At 38.6% G+C, this 27,258-nt stretch overlaps 1 protein-coding gene across 2 annotated transcripts; it reads left to right on the forward strand.

The window, feature by feature from the left end:
• On the forward strand, positions 4,879-25,389 carry ZNF624 (zinc finger protein 624). 2 transcript variants are annotated; one of them, XM_005653995.3, is made up of 6 exons: positions 4,879-5,011; positions 9,391-9,479; positions 11,675-11,740; positions 16,234-16,360; positions 17,089-17,184; positions 21,658-25,389. In XM_005653995.3, exons 2-6 carry the CDS (start codon positions 9,447-9,449, stop codon positions 23,880-23,882), a joined length of 2,547 nt encoding a protein of 848 aa, XP_005654052.1. In that variant the 5' UTR covers positions 4,879-5,011; positions 9,391-9,446; the 3' UTR covers positions 23,883-25,389. The 2 variants fall into 2 exon arrangements, with proteins under 2 accessions (XP_005654052.1, XP_020923570.1); XM_021067911.1 differs by lacking the exon at positions 4,879-5,011 and adding an exon at positions 5,028-5,246.

A 27,258-nucleotide genomic window follows, 5' to 3' on the forward strand; every position in this document is an offset into this window, starting at 1 on the left:
TATTCCTTAGGGGAGAACAATGTCCTTTCCAGAAATCTTTTGAGCATCCAGAACATCCAAGATCAAGGTACTTGAGATATCAAATATCAGCTAAAGCTGGAAGTTCAGACAATGGCATTTCAATATACATGAGACACTGCTTTATGTAACAATAAAAAAACGCTCTTTTTCTTCCCAAAGAAGAAGGCGTCTAACCACTTTAGAATTATAGATTTAGTGATTGCAAAGTGAATAAGTACTTGTCGATATTCTCAGGTGTGAGAATCTTCACACAGGTGTGCTTTTCCACTGTAAGCTGCGGCAACATTTTAATTTAGTACTTCCTCTTGCTCTGTGACACAATAAGACCACCCCCTAAAATGACTTCCTCCAAAACACAAGGAAATAAACATCGGCAATGGATTTAAAAGGAAACCAACTGGCAGCAGACACAATAGCTGCATAAGGAACTTTCTCTACTTTTCACAATATTTTAATGGATATGGGAGATCTAGATTTAAAAAACAGATCTTAAGCCACATTTTATCTTTTATGCATCAAGACATTTAACATTAAGTTATATACCTTTATACCAGAAACAAAAGAAATCAGAACCACTTGTTTAGAATAGCAATAAACATCTCAGATAGCTTTCAAGCATGATAAATAAGTCAAAATAGCGGCCATCCTCAGGAAAATAGATGAAGCATTAAGTTCAAAGTTTTTTTCCTGATATTCCATCTAAAATAAAAGCTTAATACATGCAACATTGTGAGATATAAGCCTCATTTGAACAGTGATGAAAACTTAAATACTGTATTTCACTTATGTGTTTATAATGTGTTTTCTAAAAATGAAAAAAGGGTTTTTAAAAATCATTATTCTCCTAAACTCTTAGAACCATATGAAGTTCTAAACTGAAGCAGCTGAATGTCACAGTCATGCGCAGCACAACAAGCTGTTTGCATTAAATTATTGCTAAAGGCAGCTGCAGTTTGCATTAGGCAAAATCTGATACAACTTAAGATGATCTCATTCTAACCTTACGCAAAATATGAAATTCTTAGAGATTTTTTATTAAGCTAGAGTCTTGTTAAAGGGCAATAATGTCTGAATAAATTAACTCTGCAAATAAAAATACAGTTTTCAAATTCTAATTCCAGTCAAAGTAGAGAAAGATCTTTTGAAAATAAATTTATCCCACTAACTTACTCCAAGAATCTTGGTGCTATACAAAAGACGGAAATCTGGCTGTGGAGGTACATAAAAGAAGTAGGACACAGTATACATGTCATTAACAAAAGTAAAGAGCACAGGAAATAGAAATAACGTGGCTGGTCATTACTGAGACACTTTTTTCTGTGAGTTATGTTAGAACATGAAAGCAAAGAATAATATCTGTAAGTTTGGTTTTTTTTTTTTCGTTGTTTGTTTGTTTTTGTCTTTTTAGGGCCACACCTGAGGCATATTTAAGTTCCCAGGCTAGGGGTCGAATTGGAGCTGTAGCTGCTGGCCTACACCACAGCTCAGGGTAGCGCTGGATCCTTAACCCACTGATCGAGGCCAGGGATCAAACCCATGTCCTCATGGATACTAGTCGGGTTTGTTAACCACTGGGCCATGACAGGAACTCCTCTTAAGATTTTTTTTTTTAATGCTGGCAACAATCATGCGGAAACAATTTTTCTTTTCTTTTTTGGCCACTTCTTTGCCTGAAGAACCCCTTCATGCACTGCCTTACCATCTGTCAGTTGTCTAATAATGACCCATGAGTCATTATTAGTCAGAGTTCCTGTGGTGGCGCAGCGGAAACGAATCCAACTAGGAACCATAAGATTGTGGGTTCGATCCCTGGCCTCACTCAGTGGGTTAAGGATCCGGCATTGCCGTGAGCTGTGGTGTAGGTTACAGATGCGGCTCGGATCCTGCATTGCTGTGGCTGTGGTGTAGGCTCTGATTAGAACCCTAGCCTGGAAACCCCCTCTGTGGGTGCAGCCCTAAAAAACAAACAAAAAATGACCCATATGTCATCAACCCAAGAAGGCACTTGCTTGACTACAAAACTGGGGGACCTTTTCTGCTAGATCATCTATTTTAACCCATGCTTCCTCTTGTTCTTTCACTTTTAGTTTCTCTTCCAGTTTCTCTGCTTTACATCATTTAGTGTTATCATTAAATAGTTTCTGGTTCATCTCTAGGAAGAATTTTAGCAGACCTTATTTTATTTTCTTACCTTTAAATTGTAATGTATTTTATTTTTATTATTAATTAATAATTTTAATTAATAATAATTAATTATTATTAATTAATATTTAATTAATTAATAATATTATTAAATTGCAATGTATTTTCTTTTCTTACCTTTAAATTGCAGCACAAGGGCAGAAACAGGAGGGGAAGAATATTTGCTGCATTGTCACTGATCAAGCTCAAAATCTTTCTGGGTTAACAGTTAACTTATCTTTCAGCACTTGAAAGCTATTGTCCCACCTCCTTCTGGACTCTGAGGTTTCTGATGAGAAATCCACCATGATTAGAATTATTTTTCTGTGGAGGTATGGTGTCCTTACTTTCTTGTTGCTTCTAGGGGTCTTTGTCTTTAGTGGCTTGATGTGGGATCTCAGTTCCTAGGCCAGGGATTGAACTGGGCTGCAGTGGTGAAAGGGCCACTAGACAGCCAGGAAACTCCCTGGGCTTTTTTCCCCCAGTACTTTAAAGGTGTTTCTTTATTATCTCTGGCTTGCTTTTTTTGTTTTGTTTTGTTTTTCTGGTAAGAAGTAATTATCTTTGTTCTTTTCATGCAGATTTTTTTTTCAATTGAATTATAGTTGATTTACAATTTTGGATTAGATTCTGGTGTACAGCCAAGTGATTCAATTGTACATATATACATACATACTCTTTTTCATATTCTTTTCCATTAGGGATTATTACTGGATACTGAATATAATTCCCTGTGACAGTAGAAACTTGTTTATCTGTTTTATATAGTAGTTTCTATCTTTTTACCCCAAACTCCTAATTTATCCCTCCCCTACTTTCCCCTTTGGTAACCATAAGTTTGTTTTCTTCGTGAGTCTGTTTCTCTTTTGTAAATAAGTTCATTTGTGTCATAGTTCAGATCCCATATATAAGTGACATCATATTCTTTAGCTGTGTTTAAGGTTTCTGTTTATTACTGGTTTGTAGAAATTTGATTATGGTGTGCCTTTGTGTGGTTTTCTTCATGTCTTTTCTTTGAATTTCATAGAGTTTCCTGGATCTGTGGGTTTGTAATTTTCATCAAATTTTGAAACTATCCAGCCATTATTTCTTTAAATATTTTTCTACATCCTCACACTCTCTTCTCCTTCTAGGATTATTACTATTTATTTTTCTTTTTAGGACCACACCTGTGGCATATGGAAGTTCCCAGGCTAGGGGGTTGAATCAGAGCTATAGCTGCTGACCTACACCACAGCCACAGCAACGCCAGATCAGAGCCACATCTGAGACCTTCACCACAGCTCAAGGCAACATCGGATCCTTAACCCATTGAGCAAGGCCAGGGATCAAATACATGTCCTCGTGGATACTAGTTGGATTCGTTTCCACTGCCCCACAACAGATCCCTCCTCAGTTTCGAATCACACGGCCTACGTGGTCTTGCTGTGTAGCTCACTGGTTCCATTAATTCTCCACTTTTTTCTCCACGTGTTTCTAGGTCACCAAATTCACTAACCTTTTCTTTTGCAGCATCTAATCTGCTCTTCATCCTAAACAGTGTATTTTCCATTTCAGATATGTTTGTTACTGCCAGGAGTTAGATTTCCCACTTGCATTTCTCCTGTGATAGTTCAAGGGTCACTGGGTTAGAGCATGCTTTAGATGGTATTCATTGGCTCTGAGAGCTCAAGAGCTCAGTTTAGCACTGAGTTCAGTTTCACTTTATGTCTCCCTGCAGATCTCCATCTCATACACAATCAGCAGCAGAGAATCCAAGGCACACAAGAAAAGAATTGGTGAGAGGAGTTCCCACTGTGGTAAAGTGGGTTAGGAATCCGACTACAAATCTCGGGTCACAGAGAGGTGGGTTCAATTCCTGGCCCCGGAACTTCCATATGCAGCAGTTTCGGCCATTAAAATGAAAAAAAAGTGGATGAGAGAGGAGAAAGCCTCATCATTGAATCATTTGACTGAATATGAAGACTATGGCCTTTTGGCATTAAAACTGAAACTGAGACAAAGGAAAACACACCTTTTAAAAAGCTAATATTGGAGTTCCCGTCGTGGCGCAGTGGTCAATGAATCCGACTAGGAACCATGACGTTGCGGGCTCGGTCCCTCGCGGTGCTCAGCAGGTTAAGGATCCGGCGTTGCCGTGAGCTGTGGTGTAGGTCGCAGACGCAGCTCGGATCCCGCGTTGCTGTGGCTCTGGCGTAGGTCGGTGACTACAGCTCTGATTCGACCCCTAGCCTGGGAACCTCCATATGCGGCAGGAAGCGGCCCTCGAAAAGGCAAAAAGACCAAAAAAAAAAAGGCTAATATTTAATGTATTATGATGATGATGAACTAAGGAAATAAGCTCAAATACCCGGAAATTATAATGAAGGCGTTACGATTTTTCCTAACGGAACCTGAATGAGAGGCCGAAGCCTGGACGTGCAGGTCCCCGCGCTTCCGGGGTTTTAATTAGTTGCAGGTGGCTCTCTGTTCTCTGAAAGTCTTTATTACTTTAGTCACACGGAAGTGCTCCGAGACAAGGCCTGTGTCATTCTTCTTTGTATGCCTAGCGCTAGTGACTGACACACAGTCGTGCCCACTCAAACCGACTGAACTTGCGAGGTCCCCCAATGTGTCTACAAACAACTCCAGCATCAACGCGGACAAAGAGGAGGTAAAAGAGCCCCGCGGAGGCGCGGAGGATTCTGGTCTCCGTAGTCCCCGCCGCTGCGCAGGCGCACTGCGCATCTGCGTCCGGCCCGCCGCCGGCGCCATTGCTGGAAGCGTTCCCGCCCTGCTCCGCGAGCGCCCTCTCCTCAGTCGCCGTCAGGTAGTTGGGGCCCCGGGCGCCGGTCCCTGTTCCCGCCGCCCCACCGTTGGCGCCGGGCACTCGGCTTCCGGCGGCGTCGGGCGGGGCCGCCCCCGGCAGGGCCCTTTTCCCAGGCGGACCCGCCCACCTCAGAGGCGAGCAGGCGGCCTCCCTCAGAGGACGGCGGCCGGGCGGCGCTGGGTGCTGGGTGCTGGGTCCGCCCGCGGGTTCGGGGCGGGGACGCGGCTGGACGGAGGTTGGAGCGGGTCCGGGTGGGCAGAGGGCGGCGAGGGAAACGGGCGGCCTGGAGGGCGAGAACCTCGGTGCTGGGCTCCGACCCGACACGGAGGGAGCTAGATTTCAATAGCCGGGACCTGACAGGTGCCCCTTCCTCGGCCTTCGGCGACGGAGCCTCTTTTCCCGCCGGCTCAGCTTCCCGACGCAGCGGGCGTCACTAACTGCAGTCACCGTGCTGTACATCACATCCCCAAGACTGATCTTTTTTTTTCCCCTGGCTGCCCCCGGCGTGCGAAAGTTCCCCAGGGCAGGGATTGAACCCTCGCCACAGCGGTCACCAGAGCCACAGCAGTGACAACACGGGCTGCTTAAGCCGCTGAGCCATCAGGGACTCCCTGACTTATTGCAAAAGGGAGAGTTTGTACCTTTGGACGACCTTCACCCTTTTCGCCACCGCTAGGCCCCCATCCCCAACCCCCCAACCCAATCACTAATCTGTTCTCTGTGAGTCTGGTAGGGTGTTTTGTTTGGAGATTCCCACATGTAAGTGAGATCTGTGGTATTTGTCTTTCTCTGACTTGTTTCACCTAACATTGCCTTTAAAGTCCACCCTTGTCACAAATGGCAGGATTTCCTCCCTTTTTGTGGCTTCTTTTCCGTGAAAGGCATACATCACGTCTTCTGCATTCATGCATCATTGGACACCTGGATTGTTTCCATGTCTTGGCTGCTGTAAACAATGCTGCACTGAACATGGGCGTGCAGATATGTTTTGGAGTTAGTGTTTTCTTTTCCTCTGATAAATACCCAGAAGTGGAATTACTGGAAAATATGGTCATTATAGTTTTAAGTTTTGAAGTAACCTCCATACTGTTTTTCACAGTGTCTGCACCAGTTCACATTCTCACCAGGGTTGCAGGTGTTCCCTTTTCTCCACGTTTTTGCCAGCACTTGTTATTTCTTGACTTTTTGATAATAGCCATTTTGACAGATGTGAGATGTATCTCATTGTGGTTTCGATTTGCATTTCCCTGATGATTAGTGATGTTGAGCACTTGTTCACATACCTGTTTGCCATCTGTATGTCTTCTGTGGAAAAATTTCTATTCATCTCTGCCCAATTTTTACCTCAGATTGTTTTTTGTTTTTGGCTGTTTGTGTGAGTTTTTTATGTTTTGAATATTAGCCCCTTATCCAATATATGATTTGCAAATATTTTCTCCTATTCCACAGGTTGCCTTTTTGTTTTTGTCGATTATTCTTTGCTGTGTGAAAGCTTTAGTTTGATGTAGTCCCATTTGGTTTTTTGTTGTGGTTTGAGTTTTTGTTTGTATGTTTTGTTTTTGGCTGCACCCATGGCATGTGGAAGTTCCCAGGCCAGGGATAAAACCTGAGCCATAGCAGTGACAGCGCAGGATCCTTAACCACTAGGGGACCAGGGAACTTCTCCATTTGTTTATTTTTGCTTTTGTTACCTTTGCTTTTGGCGCCCAAGAATTAATCACCAAGACCAATGTCAGGCGGCTTACTGCTTTTGTTTTGTTTCTAGGAGTTTCATGGTTTCAGGTCCACATTTAAACCTTTAATCTATTTTGAGTTAATTTTTGTGTACGGTATAAGTGGTCCAGTTTCATTCTTCTTCAAGTGACTGTAGAGTTTTCCCCACACCATTTATGGAAGAGACTATTCTTTCCCTATTATATATTCCTGGCTCCTTTGTTGTAAATTAATTGCCCATAAATATGTGGCTTTATTTTTGTATTCTGTTCCATTGATCTGTATCATCTTTTTCTGATACCTTACTGTGTTTATTACTATAGCTTTGTAATATAGTTTGAAATCAGGAAGCATGATGCCCCCAGCCTCATTCTTTTTCAATATTGCTTTAGCAATTTGGGGTCTTTTGTGATTCTGTACAGATTTTAGGATTATTTGTCTGTGAAAAATGCCTTTAGGAGTTTTGGTGGATAGTGGATTGAATCTGTAGATTGCTTTTGGGTAGTTTGAACATTGTAACATTAATTCTCCCAATCTATGAACACAGAATATCTTTCCATTTAATGTCTTAAGGTTTTCAATGTATAGGTCTATCACTTCCTTAGTTAAATTTATTGTTATGTGGAGTTCTGGTCATGGCTCAGTGGTTAAGGAACCCGACTAGCATCCATGAGGACACAGGTTCAATCTTTGGCATCCATCAGTGGGTTAAGGATCCGGCATTGCATGAGCTATCGTGTTGGTCACAGATGCAGCTCAGGATCCAGTGTTGCTGTGGTATAGGCTGGCAACTACAGTGCCGGTTGGACCCCCAGCCTGGAAACTTCTATATGCTGCAGGTGCAGCCCTAAAAAGACCAAAAAAAAAAAACAAAAAAAACTATTCCTATGTATTTTATTCCTTTTTAAACAATCATAAATGAGATTGATTTCTTAATTTCTATTTGTGATAGTTCACTATTAGTGTTTAGAAACACAACAAACTTTTGCATATTGATTTTATGTCCTGCAACTTTATGGAATTTATTTACTAATTCTTAAAGTTTTGGCATGGTCTTTTAGGTAATTCTGTATATAAAACCATGTCATTGCATAAAGTTACAGTTTTGTTTTTTTGGCCACACTCACAGCATGTGGAGGCTCCCAGACCATGGATTAAACCTGTGCCACAGCAGTGACAGTGCCAAGTCCTTAACCTATTAGGGCACCAGGAAACTCCTGAGAGTTTTGATTACTGATTCAATCTCCCTACTAGTGATCAGTCTGTTAGATTTTGTTTCTTCATGATTGAGTCTTGGCAGGTCATCACTTTCTAGTAAATTGTCCATTTCTTCTAGGTTGTTCTGTTTGTTGGAATGATGTGTTTTAGATTGGTGTTTCTTAAACTTTAGTGTGTGCATATGAATCACCTAGGGATTTCTAAACAAAAAGCTGGTTCTGATTCAGTAGATTCTGGAGGTGGACATGAGATTTTGCATTTCTCCTAAACTCTCTGGTGGCATTGACGCTGCTGCTCTTAGGCTGCACTTTGGAACACAAAGCACTTGGATGTGGATTCTTAATGGAGGCAGATTGTCCATATAAGGCAGGGACAGATTCAGCATAGATTCCTTTGGGCCCCCCGTAGCCCTGCTGGGTGGTGAGACTGTCAAACTCCTTAGAGAAACTCCTATTAAAAAGTAAAATTTCTCAAGATCTGGAAAGTTCAAGGCTCACTGTGTCACTGCTCTTTTATATGCCCTTGCAACATCATTCTACAACTATGCACTTGTTAAGAGAATGTTCACAAACCTCAGATTCTTGTTTTCAAAACAAACTCAGCATCAGCAAGGCCATATCTTTAACAAAGATAGAAAAGCAGAATCAGTGCCCAGGGGTATCTGAACAAGATCTCTGCCACTGATTCTTCACAGTGTTAAAACCTTTATTAGACATATAACTTTTTTCAATGTAAAAGAATTACTCCGTCAGTGCTTTGTGCATAGAATTCCACTTTCTATTATATTGTTATTGTTATCCCTACCTCCCTTCTATTTGGGTTTGCCTGAAAGAGAAAGGATAGATAAAGATCTATTTGAATATGAGATTGAGAGAGGCATGTCAAGGTTTCTAATATCTTTTAAGTTTGGAAGTTATGGTGTTCTCTTTACATGAAGCTGCGGTCTATGAAAGTTTTAGCAAATCGACTCTTCATAGGAAAGACAAAGAAAAAGAAATTAGTAGATTATTTCATTGTTAGATGAGGAGGTTATTGTAAGGAAAGACTTTTCTTTCGTACAGCAAGTCAATGTAGTGAAAAAGGTGAGGGCATTGGAATTAGACTGATTTGGAATCATACAGGACCTTGGGTAAATAATTTTTCTAAGCCTCAGTTTCTTCATCTGTGGAATGGAAATACAGTTTCCACTGGGTGATGTGCAGGTCAAGTGAGAAAGTAGTTTAAAACCTCCTTGTACAATGTCTGACCGGCTAGCTGTGACTACATTTAATGTTATTGAAATCTCAAGACCCACACGAGTAAGAATCTGTTCCCTCACTGATATTGGGGGCTAATCTTTTGTTCTTCAGAGAGGTCATACTCATCTGTAATGTCAAGCAAGATTCCAACTTGATGAGTCTGAGATTTCCAAGGCAGTATTGATTTTCATGGCTTATTTCTCTTCTTAGGTATATCTTTCCAGGACTCCACTCATTCCAGAGAGGGTAGCCCAGAGTGAGAGATTATGGCTACTATGGTTTTTTCAGCTGGACCTCTGGTAAGTTGGGATTTCCTCTGGTTGTGCCCTGTTGTCCTGTTTGAGATGTCTACTTTTCCTGGAGTCATGTGACTTGCCTACCTGAGCCACACCCCTTTTGGTAACTGAATCCAGTTGTTTGAACCATGGAAATCAGGTTCATCATAGTAAAGCTCATAATCTATAGGAAGATTCACTATGCATATTGAACCAAATGTCAAAAAACATGATCTTACAAAAATATTTTGACTATCTTTAGATATAATAGGCAGTCTGGGAAAGTTACTTACAATGTTAACTTTGTAATGTTCCCAGGAAATTTCTGTTATTTATAGGTTAGTAGAATGGAATATTTTCCAATTCTACAATTTTGTTTAGGAAATTTTGAAAAAATACATGTACACAAACACATGTATATCCATACATACTCTTTTTTTTTGTCTTTTATAGGGCCGCACCCTCGGCATATGGAGGTTCCCAGGCCAGTGGTCCAATCAGAGCTGTTGCTGCCGGCCTACGCCAGAGCCACAGCAGCGCCAGATCTGAGCCGCATCTGCGACCTACACCACAGCTCACAGCAACGCCGGATCCTTAACCCACAGAGCGAGGCCAGGGATTGAACCCTCAACCCCATGGTTCCTAGTCGGATTCATTTCCGCTGTGCCATGATGGGAACTCCTTTTTTTTTTTTTTCCCATACATACTCTGAAATCATAGAGACCATTCCCCTTGTGCCCACTCTTAGTGTTCTCTTTTCTGCCCATTAAGAAGTGATCAAGCTTAATACATGACATGGAGAGAAAGAAGATGTTTAAGACATATGCTTGGCTGTAGGCAGCTTACACACTCATTGAGGTAAGGCATACAAAAGAATTAGTTAATTTAGGTGATTGACAGTTGCTGAGCAGTGTGATAAAGTTGGTGAGTGCTATGTAAAGAAAGAAATGGATGTTAGTGTGGGCTAAATTGATGATGGAAAGCTCAGGAGGATGGTTAGATTTAAGCTGGTACTCAATTGCAAGTAGGATTTAAATTGTCATAAATTATTTGCGAGGGTACTTCAGGTGAGAAAGCAAAGCTCTGAGACAGGAAACAGTGAGTGAGTTAGTGATTCAAGATGGAAATTTGTGAAAGATATGACTGGAAATTTAGATGTTTGATCTGAATCTTGTAATGTTTCCCTGAAGACATTTAAGTGTTTGAGTGTGTCGAAGTGGATATAGTAATGTGATTAAAGCTGTTTTAGCAGTGATTTTGAAATAGATTCAGAAGAAAGGGTAGTACCAACAAATATAATTCATTATAGTAACTATCCATATAACCTGTAGTAGTAGTCTTTTATTCTTTATAGCAAGAATATATAATGTGTAAATAGTCCTTAAGACATTACCCTTGAAAAGATAAATGAAAACTAAAATGTTGCACTTGATCAGTGGATCTAAACCATTTGTCTAGTTTTGGCTTGATCAAACCTGTCTCTATCTAAGGTTGAGGTTCACATCATGGTTCATTTTCTGGAAGCTGAATATTTGTGTTTTTTGAGATAAGAACTTGAGAAGGAAGAGCTAAGGTAATGTTTTTCTCAGTGAAATTTAATATTTCTATAACCCGTAACTTTAAAAAATAGCACAAAATCTAAAATCAATAAGTACTACTAGAAGGTATAGTAAAATTTTCATTTTGTGGTTACAATCAGGCCATTGTAGGCATATGGTATCTAAGATTTTGGAAAAAGCAGTGTTGTGAGAGGTCCCTGAAATATTTCCTGAATAAGTGCTGAAAGTTGCTCCCACCACCCCCATCCACAGTAATGAACTCACAACTGTAGAAAACCAGTGGTGTCAGTAGGTTTTGAATATGATTCTTGAGCAATACAGATAATTTCTGAGAAACAGATTTCATCTTCATATGAAAAAAAAATTATGTAGTATCTAAGACCTTTTATAAGTTTTTTGTTTGTTTTGCTAGGTTCTTTATTAAAAGCCCCCTTTAAAAAACTCTGCAGTTAATAATCTGAAGCTTGTGTGTATTTGACATTGTCTCAAACAAGGTGAAAGAAGATTATGATTGAATATTGCTGTGGGACCTTAAATAGAACATTAAAAGAGGTTATCTCATAAACACTGCATCCACAGTGGACTGGTGGTTTTTGCTGAGGCCATGCTGTAGGTAACAGGCAGCCTGTCACTGAGTGATCTTACCCTGTATCCCCTCAGAGTCCTGAAGTTTTCCAGCCAGATGAAGGCCATCACCTTCAAGCAGAAGAACCAGAATTGGTAAAGGTAATACTTGGCATTGTATCTAATTGGGAGAAGGAGAAAGTACCTCTTTTACTGTCCCTAATTCATAATTTTCCAGTACATTGTAGGTTCACAGTGAATACCATATTGCTTGATAGGTGTGGTAACCCAAGAGCTAGTAGCATCAATTTGACAGATTTCATTTCTCTCAAGGGTGGCAGCCCTAATTTGACAGAAGATAATATTGCAGTTCCTATTGGTACAATATCCTGTATCACATATTTCACTTCTTGCTTGCACAGCCTCAAGATAGCCAAAGGTGAGAGCTGAGGGCCTTTTTAGATTTTTCCCAGGGCTTAGCTCCAAATACAAAAAAAAAAAATAAACTCAGTAAGTTCATTGTAATATGAGTTATGTGTGACGAATCCAACTAGGAACCATGAGGTTGCGGGTTTGATCCCTGGCCTTGCTCAGTGGGTTAAGGATCCTGCATTGCTGTGGCTGTGGTGTAGGCCTGCGGCTACAGCTCCGATTGGACCCCTAGCCTGGGAACTTCCATATGCCGCGGGAGCAGCCCAAGAAATGGCAAAAAGACCAAAAAAAAGTGTATATATATATATATATATATATATATATATATATATATATATATATGAGTTATGTGTGATGTGATTAACAATAAAATGTATGAACTGTCATCTCCCACATTAGCCATGTTTTATTTTTACAGAATTATGTAAAACATGCATCACTAACTTTGAGGTCCAAATAAATTTAAACAGTTTGACAAGCATATGTGTTTGTACGGCAGAAAAACACTCCAGAGGAAATCTGTTTCTTCTGATACAGAGCAGACCTTCACCAAATATGATCTAACTTGAGACCTTTACTGATTAGTTAGCTGATTAGGACTCCCGCTTTACCAGATCTTAGAGTATAGTGCTTATGAGTTTGCATTCTGGAACCAAACTGCCTAGATTTGAATCTAGGCTTGGTATCTTCTGCAAGCTTAGGCAAGGCACCTAACCTGTCCATGGCTCAATTTCCTTGTCTATAAATAGCACTTTCCTTATTGTGAGGATTCAGTCATTACATTAAAAGCCTTCATATCAATACCCAAAAAATACAATGCAATATATTAATAAAAAAGTAGAGAGAGTGGTTTGTGATGAACCCCACTGAACCTTCAACAGTTACCAACCTGTGACAGTCATATGGCATATATAATACTACCCTCCCTTGCTAATTATTTTGAAGCAAATCCAAGATATTATATAATTTTATCTAAATATATTATTACATATCTATAACAGATTTTAGTGATATGTGTAATACCATAATTAAAATTAAAAACTAACAGTAAGCCTTAATATTATCAATTATTGAGTTGGCATTTGTTTCCCCAGTTGATTCATGTGTTATAATTAACTAATATTGTCTCTTAGGTCACTTATAATTTAAAAGTTTCCCCTTCCCTCTTTTTTTCCCTTTGTAATAGTTTATTGAAGAAGCCAAGTTGTTTGTATTTTAGATCTGTGTTGTCCAGTACTGAAGCCACTAGCTACATGCTGTTGAGCACCTTCAGTGTGACTAGTTGATATCGAGATGTGCTGTAAACTTTAAAGTACACATCATATTTCAAAGACTTAATGCAAAAATAATGTAAATTATCTCATTAATAACTTTTGTATTGATTGCATGTTGAAATTATAATATTTTGTGTATTAGACTAAATAAAATACATTTAAATTACTTTCACCTGTTTATTTTTAATGTGACTACTAGAAAATTTAAAATTGCATTATATTTCTATTTGACAGCACTGATTTGGAATTTCACACAATGTGGATTTTAATGATTGCATCCCCATATTTGTGTGGTTTTTTTTTTTTTTTTTTTTTTGCTCCTTAATGAATTTTGTTGATTATATATTGAAATGATAGTTTTAGATAACTAGGTTAAAATTTATTAAATTAATCTTAATAAAGATTAATTAATTTCACGTTATTGACTGCTGAAAAATTACATGACTCATATTTCTTTTTTTTTTTGAGGGCCTCACCTGGGGCATATGGCAGTTTCCAGGCTAGGGAACTATGTCGGTTTCTTAACCCTTTGAGCCACAATGGGAACTTCAACTCACACATATTTCTAATTGGACCGCAGTGGACTAGAGAACATCCATCTCAATTGCAGGAGGGCTATTTTAGCCTAGAAGTTGAAATCCCAGCCAACCTCGAGCAGTTTTCCACTCTGGGAATTTTCCCTCTCTGGGAATTTCTCGGTCTCCTGCTTTCCATGTCACCCCATTCTCCTACACATATAAAAGGTCTCTGATTCTCAAGGAGTCCCATGGGGTTTTTTAACATGCTTCTCTCTCTCCCGTATTCCCTTTATATTGTTAGTTAAGTCTAGAGGCTTGATCAGATTCAGATTTTGACTTTTAAAAATGTTTTTGGCGCTGGTATTTCATAGTTCTGATATCTACCACCAGAAATTACATAGTGCCTAGTTGAAGCCATTTCAGTGTGTTAGTACCACTGATGATCCTTTAATTCATTAGAGGTATTAGCTGGAGTACTTCCATAAAGAGAAACCTCTGCTTATCAACTATCTGATTACCTTGTAATACTGTACAGACTACATATATTTTGCATAGGAAAAGAAGGGCAAAGGGTTGATTGTTCCTCTTAATTTACCAGTTTCCAGGCATCCTCCAAAGATGATGAATGAGTATCCTTATGGTTTTATAATGAAATCATAGTTTTAATTGTATTACATATATTTCAGTTACTATTTATTTATTTCAGTTACTATTCTTATTGATGCTCAGGTTGTCCCATCATTGGCCGGTGGGAGTCTCTTCAAGTTGTCTCTAATTCTTAGGTGTGATCCCAGTAGTCTTGGATGGTTTCCTTGCTTTTTAGTACAGAAAGCTCCAGGCCCTGGTTTCTTTTTAGTGCAAAGTAATATGGAGAAACCACAGCCAAGACTGCATGGTGCTACCTTTTGGTTATTGTTTCTAGACTTTTGAGCGAGCAAAGCTAGGAAGTATGTGAGGTGCTTTCCTTAAAAATAAGATACTTCATAATTTTATATGGGTATTTCTAATTCAGTTTTGAATCTGTGAAGTTTATAAAATCTCATACCTTCTTTCTTCTGTGTAAAATTTATTAGCTCTCAAGGATATCAATATACTAATTTGCTTTATCTAATAGTACATACACAACAGTTCCAAAATAGCATTTCTATCACTGCCACCAACAATATGATTATTTACTGAAAATGTATTGCTTTTTTTTTTTTTTTTTTTTTTTTTGTCTTTTGTTGTTGTTGTTTGTTGTTGTTGTTGTTGCTATCTCTTGGGCCGCTTCCACGGCATATGGAGGTTCCCAGGCTAGGGGTTGAATCGGAGCTGTAGCCACCGGCCTACGCCAGAGCCACAGCAACGCGGGATCCGAGCCGCGTCTGCAACCTACACCACAGCTCACGGCAACGCCGGATCGTTAACCCACTGAGCAAGGGCAGGGACCGAACCCGCGACCTCATGGTTCCTAGTCGGATTCGTTAACCACCGCGCCATGACGGGAACTCCTTGCTTTTTTTTTTTGCAATTCTTTTTCTCCTCAGAATGTATCTCACAAGGGATATACAGAAAATTACTGTGTTTTAAAGATACTCAGAATAGTTTCTCTCTGATGAATGTGTATGCTGTCAACTGGTACCATTTTACTTTTAATTTTTAGGAATTGCTTTTTTTATTTTTAATTTTTTACTTTTATTTTTATCTTGCTTTTTAAGGCTGCACCCGCAGCATATGGCAGTTCCCAGTCTAGGGGTCTAATCAGAGCTGCAGCTGCCGGCCTACACCACAGCCACAGCAACACCAGATCTGAGCTGCATCTGTGACCTACACCATAGCTCACAACAAAATCGGATCCTTAACCCACTGAATGAGGCCAGGGATCAAACCTGCAACCTCATGGTTCCTAGTCGGATTCATTCTGCTGCACCATAATGGGAACTCCAGGAGTTGCTTTTTAAATTTAACTATTCCTTAATAATAATGTAAATTTTTTACATTTTTCAAAAGCTAAATCTACAAATAAGAAATATTCAGAGGAGTCTAGCTTCTATTCCAGTCCTCTTTGCTCTCTTCCATGCTTCCTCCAATAAGTAACCATTACGAAAATTTTATGGCTCATTCTTTGATTTTTTTTTATATGAGCAGATGTATTTTATAGCCTGACTGAAGAAGATCCCCAAAGTCCCATAAGTTCTCATTTTTCTTTCTCAAATAGAGTTTATAATATTCTGTATCTATAATCTGAATGATAAACTATGTCATTTTTAAGCCATAATTTTATAAAGTAGAACTGAAAAAGTTGATACAAAGTTTAGGCAGGATTTTGAGGGAGAAAAGATGGTTTCAGTGGAAACTCCTAGTTTTCTAGTTTTCTTTCCCAGTTTTGTATGTATTAATCTGCCTAACAGGTAATTGTACAGTCCCTAGGTGATCTCTGTATTTATTGTAGGAATTGGTGACATTTAAAGATGTGGCTATAGACTTCACATTGGAAGAGTGGAGGTTGATGGACCCCACACAGAGGAACCTACACAAGGATGTAATGCTAGAGAATTATAGGAATCTTGTCTCCTTGGGTAAGGATAACTTCTGATCATGTATCTGCGTATTGAATGAGATTTACTGAAGATATAGACCCTCTAAAGTATTTAATTGAATTTGGGGTTAGTTTTAAGCAGCAAAATGTCATAATCTTAGGGACATGTTGTTGGAAGTTATGCTATTTCTGGCTCTTAACTAAATGGTATGTCCATTGTAGAGTAAGAAATACATATTTCATTGGAATCTTGTGAATTGTTGACAGTCCCTCAGATTTAGGACTAAAGTTTTTTCACTTTCATAAATGAGTTATCAGTGCCTCTAGAAAGAAAGGAAAAAATATGTTTATGTTCCTTCTAAACTGAGATTATTCCCATGATCTAGATCCTAACAGGTCATAGTGTTGAACTTCTTTGAGATTCCTGTGGTTCTCTCTACCACTGCTGTGCGGTAGCATGGTCTGCTGTGATGGGAATGGTCTAGATCTGTGCTCTCCCTTGTAGCAGGCACCACCACTGTGGCTATTGAGAACTTGAAATCTAGCTAATCCAACTGAACAACTGAATTTTAAATTTTATATAATTTTAACTAATTTCAATTCAAAATTAAATAGCCACGTGTGGCTATTGGCAGCTATATTGGACACCACACCTCTAGAACTTCTTATAGTAGCCACTCTGCACAGAAAATCAAGATCTGAGACTAAATTTGGCTCTAATTCTTGCTCATGTGCACAGTCAAATCTTAGTCATTTTTCTCTGAACAGGGCTTGCAGTTTCCAAACCAGACATGATATCTCATTTGGAAGATGGGAAAGGACCGTGGGTGGTAGTGAGAGAGATATCAAGAACCTCCAATCCAGGTGAGTTAGTAAGAACCAAGAGGATAGGGTTTATCTGAAGTTAAAAGGACATGGATGGAGCAGAATCTCTGAAATATTTGGGGAGTATCTCTGCTCAAAGCTACCTCAGAGGAAAAGTTTCCCCCCCACTTCCTCTCTCTCTTCACACCTCCCTCCCTCTCTCCCTCTGTTTCCCTCACCTTTTTCCTCTCACCCTTTCTCTGTCCTCTACTTTGAGTTCCCATCCATCCTATTTTACTTTCTTGGGAATATGATTTTAATAATCATTCCTTCATTCCTTCTTCATTCAAACATGAATAAAATAACCCTTTAAGTTCTATCCTCTCCAGTTAACTTTACATTTTTCGTATTTGTTTAACCATTATCTGATACCTCTGCCTTCACAATTTTCCTAAAATTGCTTTCTTAGGGATCACCACTGATTTCTTTTAGGCTAAACCTATTGACAGATTATTTAATTTTCTTCACTGGCAAGCCTGCTGAAATTTTAGGGTAACCTTCCTCTCCTCGAAGATCTTAACCAACTGAGAATACAGACAGTGAATCAGTTGAGAATCAAAATACAATATTTATCTATTTAACCAGTATTTATTAATATTAAATAATCAACATTTAATATTTAGCCATATACTCTGAACTGGATTAGGTACTGTGTCTACAGCAATAAGTAAGATGGCCTGGTCCCTGCTCTCATGAAGATTAAATTTTAGAAATAGGTAATTAACAAGTAAATAAAAGCAAGATAAATAATGGTTATAATAACTTGGCTAAGAGGAAGTGAAAGAGTAATGGGAATGGAGATGGAGAGGCCTCCTTCAGAGAGTATAGTCAGGGAAGGCTTCTGAGGAGGTAACGTTGAGGGTGAAACCTGAAGGGTCAGAGGAAGCCAGCCAAGGGAAGAGAAGGGGAACATTCCAAGCAGTAAAAAAAAAGAATGTAATGTGTTCTAAAAACCTAAGGAAGCTGCCTGACTGAAGCATAAGGAGGAGACTGGTATAGACTTAAGATACAGAGTCATATAGGAGATAGACTAATAGGGCTCTGTAGACCATGAATTTTAGCCAAAGTGAGCATGAATGCTCTGAGAAGTTTTGATCAAGGGTTTTTAAGGAATTCCCCTTTTGGCTCAGTGGTAACAAACCTGACTAGTGTCCATGAGGATGAGGGTTCGATCCCTGGTCCTGCTCAATGGGTTAAGTATCCAGCATTGTCTTGAGCTGTGGTATAGGTTGCAGACACGGCTTAGATCCTGTGTGGCTGTGGCATAGGCTCACAGTTGCAGCTCCAGTTTGACCCCTAGCCTGGAAACTTCCATATGCCACACATGCATCCTTAAAAGGCAAAAAAAAAAAGCGGGGAGCGGAGTGGCTAGCAAATAACACTGTTGATGGAAATTGAATGTAGGGCATGAAGCAGAAATTTAGTAAAGAGATTATTAAAATAGTGTAGGCAAGAGATGATAGTAACTTTGATTAGGGTGATGCTGTAGATGGAAAGGAATAATGGATTCTAGATCATTTGCACATTCATTTTATTATGCCATTGGAGACTTGCACATGTGTTACATGTTTTTATATTTCAAATATTATATATGTGTATATGTGAGAGAGTGAATGAAAGGTAGACATTGGAGATGGTTTTAATGACTCTTTAGAGAACGATCCCCCTCCATATGAAGAGGGAAAGAGAAACGAGAAACGAGGCAGTGGTTGGAAGAAATTAAGGAATTTAAAAAAAAAAAAAAAACCCTTTTATTTTTCATTATGAAGTGTCTTCTTTATCTCTGTTGTTTCTACCTTAAAGTCTATTTTATTTATTTATTTATTTACTTATTTATTTTTCTTTTTAGGACCACAGCTGTGGGATATGGACGTTCCCAGGCTAGGGGTCAAATTGGAGCTGTAGCTGCCAGCCTACATCACAGCCATAGCAACATGGGATCCAAGCCGAATCTGTGACCTACACCACAGCTCATAGCAACGCCAGATCCTTAACCCATTGAGCGATGCCAGGGATCAGCCCCACATCCTCATGGCTACTAGTTGGATTCGTTAACCACTGAGTCACAACGGGAATTCCTTAAAGTCTATTTTAAATCTACCTTCTTGCCTGTTCTATATTCTTTTTCTCCTCATTCATGCCTTTTAGATTTGTCATCTTATATTTTTCTATTTCTTCCTCTAATCACTTGGTAATTACAAATTTTTAAGTTATTTTTTTAGTAATTAATCTTGAGATAAAAGCATACATTCTTGGAGTTCCCATCGTGCACAGTGGTTAACAAATCCAAATAGGAACTATGAGATTGCAGGTTCAATCCCTGGCCTTGCTCAGTGGGTTAATGATCCTGTGTTGCTGTGAGCTGTGGTGTTGGTGGAAGACGTGGCTCGGAATCCCACATTACTGTGGCTCTGGTGTAGGCCAGTGGCTACAGCTCCAATTAGACCCCTAGCCTGGGAACTCCATATGCTGTGGGAGCGGCCCTAGAAAAGACAAAAAAAAAAAAAAGCATGCATTCTTAATTCAGCAGACTAATACAAATTTTCCCTCTTCCCACACAATACAAGAATCTTAGACTAGCTTTTTCAGTTTAGCCTGAATACTGAGGTTATGTGTTTTAATGATATATATGTCAAATTTCTTATTATTAATGTTTCATACGGTCAATATTATAGATTCAGATTTATCTGTTTACCTTCTTTTCCTCATCATTTTTCTTCATTTCTGAGCTTTTACCTAGGATTATTTTCAAAAGAATACCTTTCAGTATTTTCTTTTATTCAGATCTGCTAGTGTCATATTCTCTCCAATTTTTTTTCTTTTTTGGCCACTCCACAGCATATGGAGTTCCTGAGCCAGGGATCAGATGCAAGCCACAGCTGCAGCAACACCAGGTCCTCAACCACTGCACTGGGCTCAGGCTCAAACCTGAGTCCCAGTGGTCCAGCGACACCACCAGTCCCATTGTGCCACAGCAAGAACTCCTCTCCAGTTTTCTTTTTGTGAAAAAAATCCTGTCTCTTTAGTTAGATATTTAAATGAGCTGAATTTTTTAGTTTGCTTTCTGGAGTTGTTGTTGGATTTTGTTTTGTTTTGCTTTTTATGGCCGCACTGCAACATGTGGATGTTTACAGGCTAGAGGTTGAATCAGGGCTACAGCACCAGCCTATACCACAGCAACACTAGATCCAAGCTGCATCTTACCAGTGCCACAGCTTGCAGTAATGTCAGATCATTAACCCACTGAGTGAGGCCAGCGATTGAACCTGTATATTCACGGAGATTATATCAAATCCCTAACCCACTGAGCCATAGGGGAACATCTAGAGTTGTCTTTTTGGATGACCCTGAATTCAGATCTTTGTCTAGCCCTGTGAACCCACTGAAAGTTCTACTTACCTTGAGTTTTAAAGTTATAAAACCATTTTACTAACCACACAAGATTTTTAGTCAGTTTTCCTAAACATTTAGGTATAATTAATTACCCAGAAATAAATTAGAAGTGTTTAAGAAGTTTAAAAATGTTTTAAAAAGTAAAATGTGACATTCCCATTGTGGCTCAGCAGTTAACAAAGTTGACTAGCATCCATGAGGATGGGGGTTCGATCCCTGGTCTCACTCAGTTAATTAAGGATCTGGTGTTGCTGTGAGCTGTAGTGTGGATCACAGACTCGACTTGGATCCTGTGTTGCTGTGGCTGTGGTGTAGGCTGGCGGCTGTAGCTCTGATTCGACCCTTAGCCTGGGAACCTCCATGTGCTGAGGGTGCAGCCCTAAAAGGCCAAATAATAATAATAATGTTGAGCTTCATATGCAAATTGTAAGACCACCACCCCACAATATATTTTTTAAGAAAATTTTGAAGCTGTCAGAAATGTTAAGATCCATAAAAAGTTTGCAAAACAATAATCATTGTTTGTAATATTCAAAGCTATATTAATTTTGACCAACTTATTCAACCTACTTTCTGAAAAATCAGAGTGTCCTCTTCCATAAATGTGCTATAAAAAGGTACATACAAAGACTTGAAAAAACTACTGTGACAGGGAAATTCGAGAAAACCTTCACAAAAAAGCTAGTGAACAAAGAATGAGAACAAAAGTATTATTGAGGACAAATGTCTGGTTTGTGGAGTAAATGAGAAACAAGGCTCTCTAAATAAAGAATGCTCTCTAAAGAATTTGACTCTAAAAGGAATGGCAAAAGGAGGAAATATTTAAGAAATTTGGATTATAGAGAGTTTACCACTAAAGAACTTTTTAATAGGAGAAAAACTCCTTGAATTTACTACTTTGGTTCTCTGCTCAATCAGCATTCCTTAACCTTACCTTCCTTATTCCTAGAAAACGCCAATTTGCAAGCAGTTGAAAACATATATTCATTATCAACTCAAGCTTTCCTTTTGTTGTCCTATTTAGTATGATCTCAACTTAGAAAGTAGGGGTCACTTGATTTTTCTCTTTTTTCCTCCCAGAGTTGGGGACCAAATCTACAACCAAGAATACTATACTACCAGAGAATATTTTTGAAGAACATTTTCCACATGATACCGTAGTAGAGAAACTCACAGAAAATGACCTCTGGGACACCAGAATGGGAGAATTATGGAAATGGAGTGACAGGATATTGAGATTGCACAATAGTGAGGAGAGTCATTTGAGTCAAGGAATAGTTACACACAAGAAAATTCCCATGATTCAAAAAGGCTTTAGGTTTGGATTTATTCCTTTTCTAGAACCGGGAGTTATCACAGAAGAGTCCCACAGCAAATACCAAACACATGAGGAAATTTTCACAGAGAATTTAGATTTGATTACAGATACCTGTTTGGGGAAGAAAATTTCCAAGGATACAAAAGGCAGCAAAATCATAAGCCCTGCTTCAGAACTCACTTTAGGGGAAAAAAACAATAATAAAGAAAAACCTTATAAATGTAGTACGTGTGAAAAGGCCTTCCGTTATAGGTCGTTACTCATTCAACATCAGAGAACTCACACTAAAGAAAAACCTTACGAATGTAATGAATGTGGGAAAATGTTCAGCCAACCTTCATATCTTAGTCAACATAAAAAAATTCACACTGGAGAAAAACCCTATAAATGTAGTGAATGTGGAAAGGCCTTCATTGCTTCTTCATCACTTATGGTACACCAGAGAATTCATACTAAGGAGAAACCTTATCAGTGCAATGTCTGTGGAAAATCTTTTAGCCAGTGTGCCCGCCTTAATCAGCACCAGAGAATTCAAACTGGAGAGAAGCCCTATAAATGTAGTGAATGTGGAAAAGCTTTTAGTGATAAATCAAAACTTGCAAGACATCAGGAAACTCACAATGGTGAGAAACCCTACAGATGTAATGATTGTGGGAAAGCCTTTAGGAATAAGTCTTATCTTAGTGTACATCAGAAGACCCATAATGAAGAGAAACCATATAAATGCAATGAGTGTGGGAAATCTTTCAAAAATACAACAATCTTTAATGTTCATCAGAGGATTCATACCGGAGAGAAACCCTTTAGATGTAATGAATGTGGGAAAGCCTATAGAAGTAACTCAAGCCTAATTGTACATATAAGAACTCATACTGGGGAAAAACCATATGAATGTAACAAATGCGGGAAAGCATTCAATCGTATAGCAAATTTCACAGAACATCAGAGGATTCATACAGGAGAAAAACCCTATAAATGTAATGAATGTGGGAAAGCATTCATTAATTATTCATGCCTTACTGTACACCACAGAATGCATACAGGAGAAAAACCTTATAAATGTAATGAATGTGGAAAGGCCTTCATGCGTTCTTCATCTCTAATTATACATCAGCGGATTCATACTGAAGAGAAACCTTACCTCTGTAATGAATGTGGGGAATCTTTCAGAATAAAATCACACTTAACTGTACATCAGAGAATTCATACTGGAGAGAAACCATATAAATGTCCTGACTGTGAGAGGGCGTTTACCAAGATGGTAAATCTCAAGGAGCACCAGAAAATTCATACTGGCCTAAAACCCTACAAGTGCTATGATTGTGGAAAGTCCTTCAGAACTAAGTCATACCTTATTGTACATCAAAGGACTCATACTGGAGAAAAACCATATAAATGTAATGAATGTGAGAAAGCTTTCACTAATACATCACAGCTTACTGTGCATCAAAGAAGGCATACTGGAGAAAAACCCTATAAATGTAATGAATGTGGGAAAGTTTTCACAAGTAACTCAGGCTTTAATACTCATCAAAGGACACATACTGGGGAAAAACCCTTTAAATGTAATTACTGTGGTAAAGCATTTAGCCAGATGGTACATGTCACAGAACATCAGAAAATCCATAGTGGAGAGAAACCCTATAAATGTGATGTCTGTGGAAAAGCCTTTAGGAGGGGTTCATACCTTACAGTGCATTGGAGAACACATACTGGAGAAAAACCCTATACATGTAAGGAATGTGGGAAAGGTTGTATTACACTATCACAGCTAACTCTACATCAGAGAATCCATACTGGAGAGAGGCCCTATAGATGTGAAGAATGTGGGAAAGCCTTTAGAACTAACTCAGACTTTACTGTACATCTGAGGATGCACACTGGAGAAAAACCCTATAAATGTAATGAATGTGGAAAAGCCTTTAGGAGTAGCTCAAGCCTTACTGTACATCAGAGAATACATCAGAGAGAAATTCAGTTACATTAGGGAACAGTAAATTATCATCCAGATGTTAAAAATCTTATAAACTATATTTTATGAATGGAATTTTTCAGGAGCAAGTTGCCAGAAAATACACACCGAGGAGACACTTAAGAATGTAGAAAAGCTATTGGTCATAGAAGTTATAAGAAAATTCATAATAAAAAGGGTAAATGGAAGCTTCATCCAAATTTCATATTTTATTCGTTTAACAAATTATCTTCAATGAATTGCCTACATATATTTTTGCCTGTTTTCCTATTCGTTTGTCTATTTCTTAAAATCTGGAGGTGCTCTTAATATACTTGAAATATAATCCTTTGTCATGTGTCTTTAAATGTTTTTCTTAACCTGGTATTTCTTTATACTTTTTTATATCGTGTAAGATTTTAAGCCTTTTTTAACAGTGAAGTATTTTCATCTTTTCCTTTTTATATTCTTGATTTTCACTTTTTGTTAAAAAGATCTCCCTTAATTTACAGGTTATATATAGGATCCAAAATTTGTTTCTAAGATTTTGATAATTTTATTTTTTTACATTTAAGTTTTAATCCACATGAACTAGATGACTATTTAGAACAACTCCAGATGCATTAACCTATGAAAATTATGAACGTAAGTAAATAATACTCAGGGAAATGCTAATTAAAACAACCAGTGAGATGGTACTTCCACTTCATGAAGTTAAGAAAAATTAAGAGAACTTTTGCTAGTGGAGTTTGGAAAACTGCATGTACTCTTACGAAGCGATTATATCAGCTTATATTTCCACCGGCAATCCAGCAATATATATTTCAGTTTTTACTTACAAACCTTAAATAAGAGCACTTTGACCCAGCCATCTCTATTTTTGGGAATTGGTCCCACAGAAATGATAGCATCAGTGCAAAAGAATATGCATGAATGAGGATATTTATAAAACTATTGTTTGTAAAGACAAAAGATCCAACTGGAACAAAGTGAATGCCAACTAATAGGGCAATGGGTCAATAAATTGTGATGTATCCATACCATAGAACAGCATGAGAGTAATTTTTTAAATGAGTTATATCTATACTACTTGGTTTCAAGGTACTTCCATAATTTTTTATCAATAATTGCTTTATTACAGAAATGAAGTATATGTAGAAGTTTTTGTTTTTGTTACGATAATGATCATGCCCATTTATGCATATATGCATTATGTGATAGATGACCATGGAAACAAGTATGGAAGAATATATACCAGGCTGTTAATACTGGTTACCTTGGAGGAAGAGAGAAAAGGAAAAGTAGTGAGGTGAGTCGGGGAAAGACTAGGAAAATAGAAAAGTGTAAATGTAGTATGTATGGTATAAACTGCATTTGTATGAACTTTAGAAAGCCATGAATGAAGGGACAGTCTCTAAAAAGAACAACCATTATTTCCGACTTGGAGAATCCAGTGGGTTTTGTTTATTTTCTGTGCTTTTGTGTAGTTTAAAATTTTTCTTTGCCGTGAGCATGTAACATTTATATAAACATGAAAAACCTATTTCTCTTGCGAAGCTAATTCATTGGACACCTGTTATGTGAATTATGCTAGATGCTGGATATACATTGACGGGGCAGGAGTGGTCATAGATGTAAGAGCATGGAAATTGGTTTCAATGTCACCTAGATCCCAAATAAGTCATCCAGCATCTTGGCACCCCCCACTCTCTCAGTTTCATTTGGAGGAGGTAATAGAAATTTCAGGTAAATGAAAAACATATCCGAGAATATCTGGAACTTGTGTCCAGGAATCCTCAGAGACAAGTTCCACTTTCAACATGGCACAAAGGAAAGATCACAATGCTGAAAAGTTTCTAGGTACAGCCCCACAGAACATTGTTTGATGGGAGTATAGAGACGGAAATAGCCACAGACTCCCAAGTCCGTGTATAAAAGCTTGGAAGTTCTGGAAATACTAAGAGTCCTGGACTCAAAAACGGAACCCAGAGGCTGTGATCCTGACACCAGAAGGCCCTAACAGACTGTGGGCCTGATATACAAAAAGGACAAGGCACATAGAATTACACTTCAATGGACAATGAAGAAGAAAATCAAATACCTCTCCCACAATGCTAGGATAAGTATTTAACATTGGGAAGTGGATGTTGGATGAATGATGTGAGCTGTCTCCAGTCTTTAAATGAATAGTTTGACGTTGCAGTTGAAATTACTATTTCTGATTGAATTTTTTGACATGTATATATTTGGGGTTTTTTTAGATTTTTATTTTTCCCATTATACTTGATTTACAATGTTCTGTCAATTTCTACTGTACAGCAAAGTAAAGTGAGTCAGTCTATACATATGTATATATATGTATACATGTGTGTACACACACACACACACACACACACACACATATATACTCTTTATCACATTATCCTTCATCATGTTCCATCACGAGTGACTAGATATAGGGAGTTCCTGTCGTGGAGCAGTGGAAACGAATCGGACTAGGAACCATAAGGTTGCAGGTTCAATCCCTAGCCTCACTCAGTGGGTTAAGGAACTGGCATTGCCATGAGCTGTGGTGTAGTTTGCAGATGCAGCTTGTATTTGACATTGCTGTTGCTCTGGTGTAAGCCGTCAGCTACAGCTCCTATTAGACCCCTAGCCTGGGAACCTCCATATGCCACTGGTGTGGCCCTAAAAGGACAAAAAGAAAAGAAAAGAAAAGAAGTGACTAGATATAGTTCCCTGTGCTATACAGTAGGATCTCATTGCATATCCACTCCAAATACAAGAGTTTGCATCTGTTAACCCCAAACTGCCAGTCCATCCACTCCATCCCACTCCCCCTTGCCAACCACAAGTCTGTTCTCCAAGTCCATGAGTTTCATTTCTGTGGAAAGTTTCATTTGTGCCATATATTAGGTTCCAGATATAAGTGATATATGGTATTTGTCTTTCTCTTTCTGACTTACTTCACTTAGTATGAGAGTCTCTAGTTGCATCCATGCTGCTGCAAATGGCATTATTTTGTTCTTTTTTATGGCTGAGTAGTATTCCATTGTGTATACCACATCTTCTTAAAACATTCATTGATCAAGTTAGAACATTTAGGTTGTTTACATGTCCTGGCTATTGTGAATAGTGCTGCAATGAACATAACGGGTGCATGTGTCTTTTACAATGAAAGTTTTGTCCTGATATTATGCCCAAGAGTGGAATTGCTGGGTCATATGGTAGTTCTATATTTAGTGTTCTGAGGTACCTCCATACTATTTTCCATAGTGGTTGTACCAATTTACATTTCCACCAACAGTGTAGGAAGGTTCCCTTTTCTCCACACCCTCTTGAACATTTGTGATTTGTTGATTTGTTAATGATGGCCATTCTGTCCAGTGTGAGGTGGTACCTCATTGTAGTT

The sequence above is a fragment of the Sus scrofa genome, chromosome 12, assembly GCF_000003025.6.
Source record: "Sus scrofa isolate TJ Tabasco breed Duroc chromosome 12, Sscrofa11.1, whole genome shotgun sequence".
NCBI lineage: Eukaryota > Metazoa > Chordata > Mammalia > Artiodactyla > Suidae > Sus > Sus scrofa.

Bases quoted from the DNA above. Each gene is read 5' to 3' on its own strand.
- ZNF624 (XM_005653995.3), top strand. From the start codon at position 9,447: ATGGCTACTATGGTTTTTTCAGCTGGACCTCTG. The intron at 11,741-16,233 runs GTAATACTTGGC...TATTTATTGTAG, and splicing joins AAGAACCAGAATTGGTAAAG to GAATTGGTGACATTTAAAGA. The intron at 16,361-17,088 runs GTAAGGATAACT...TTCTCTGAACAG, and splicing joins TAGGAATCTTGTCTCCTTGG to GGCTTGCAGTTTCCAAACCA.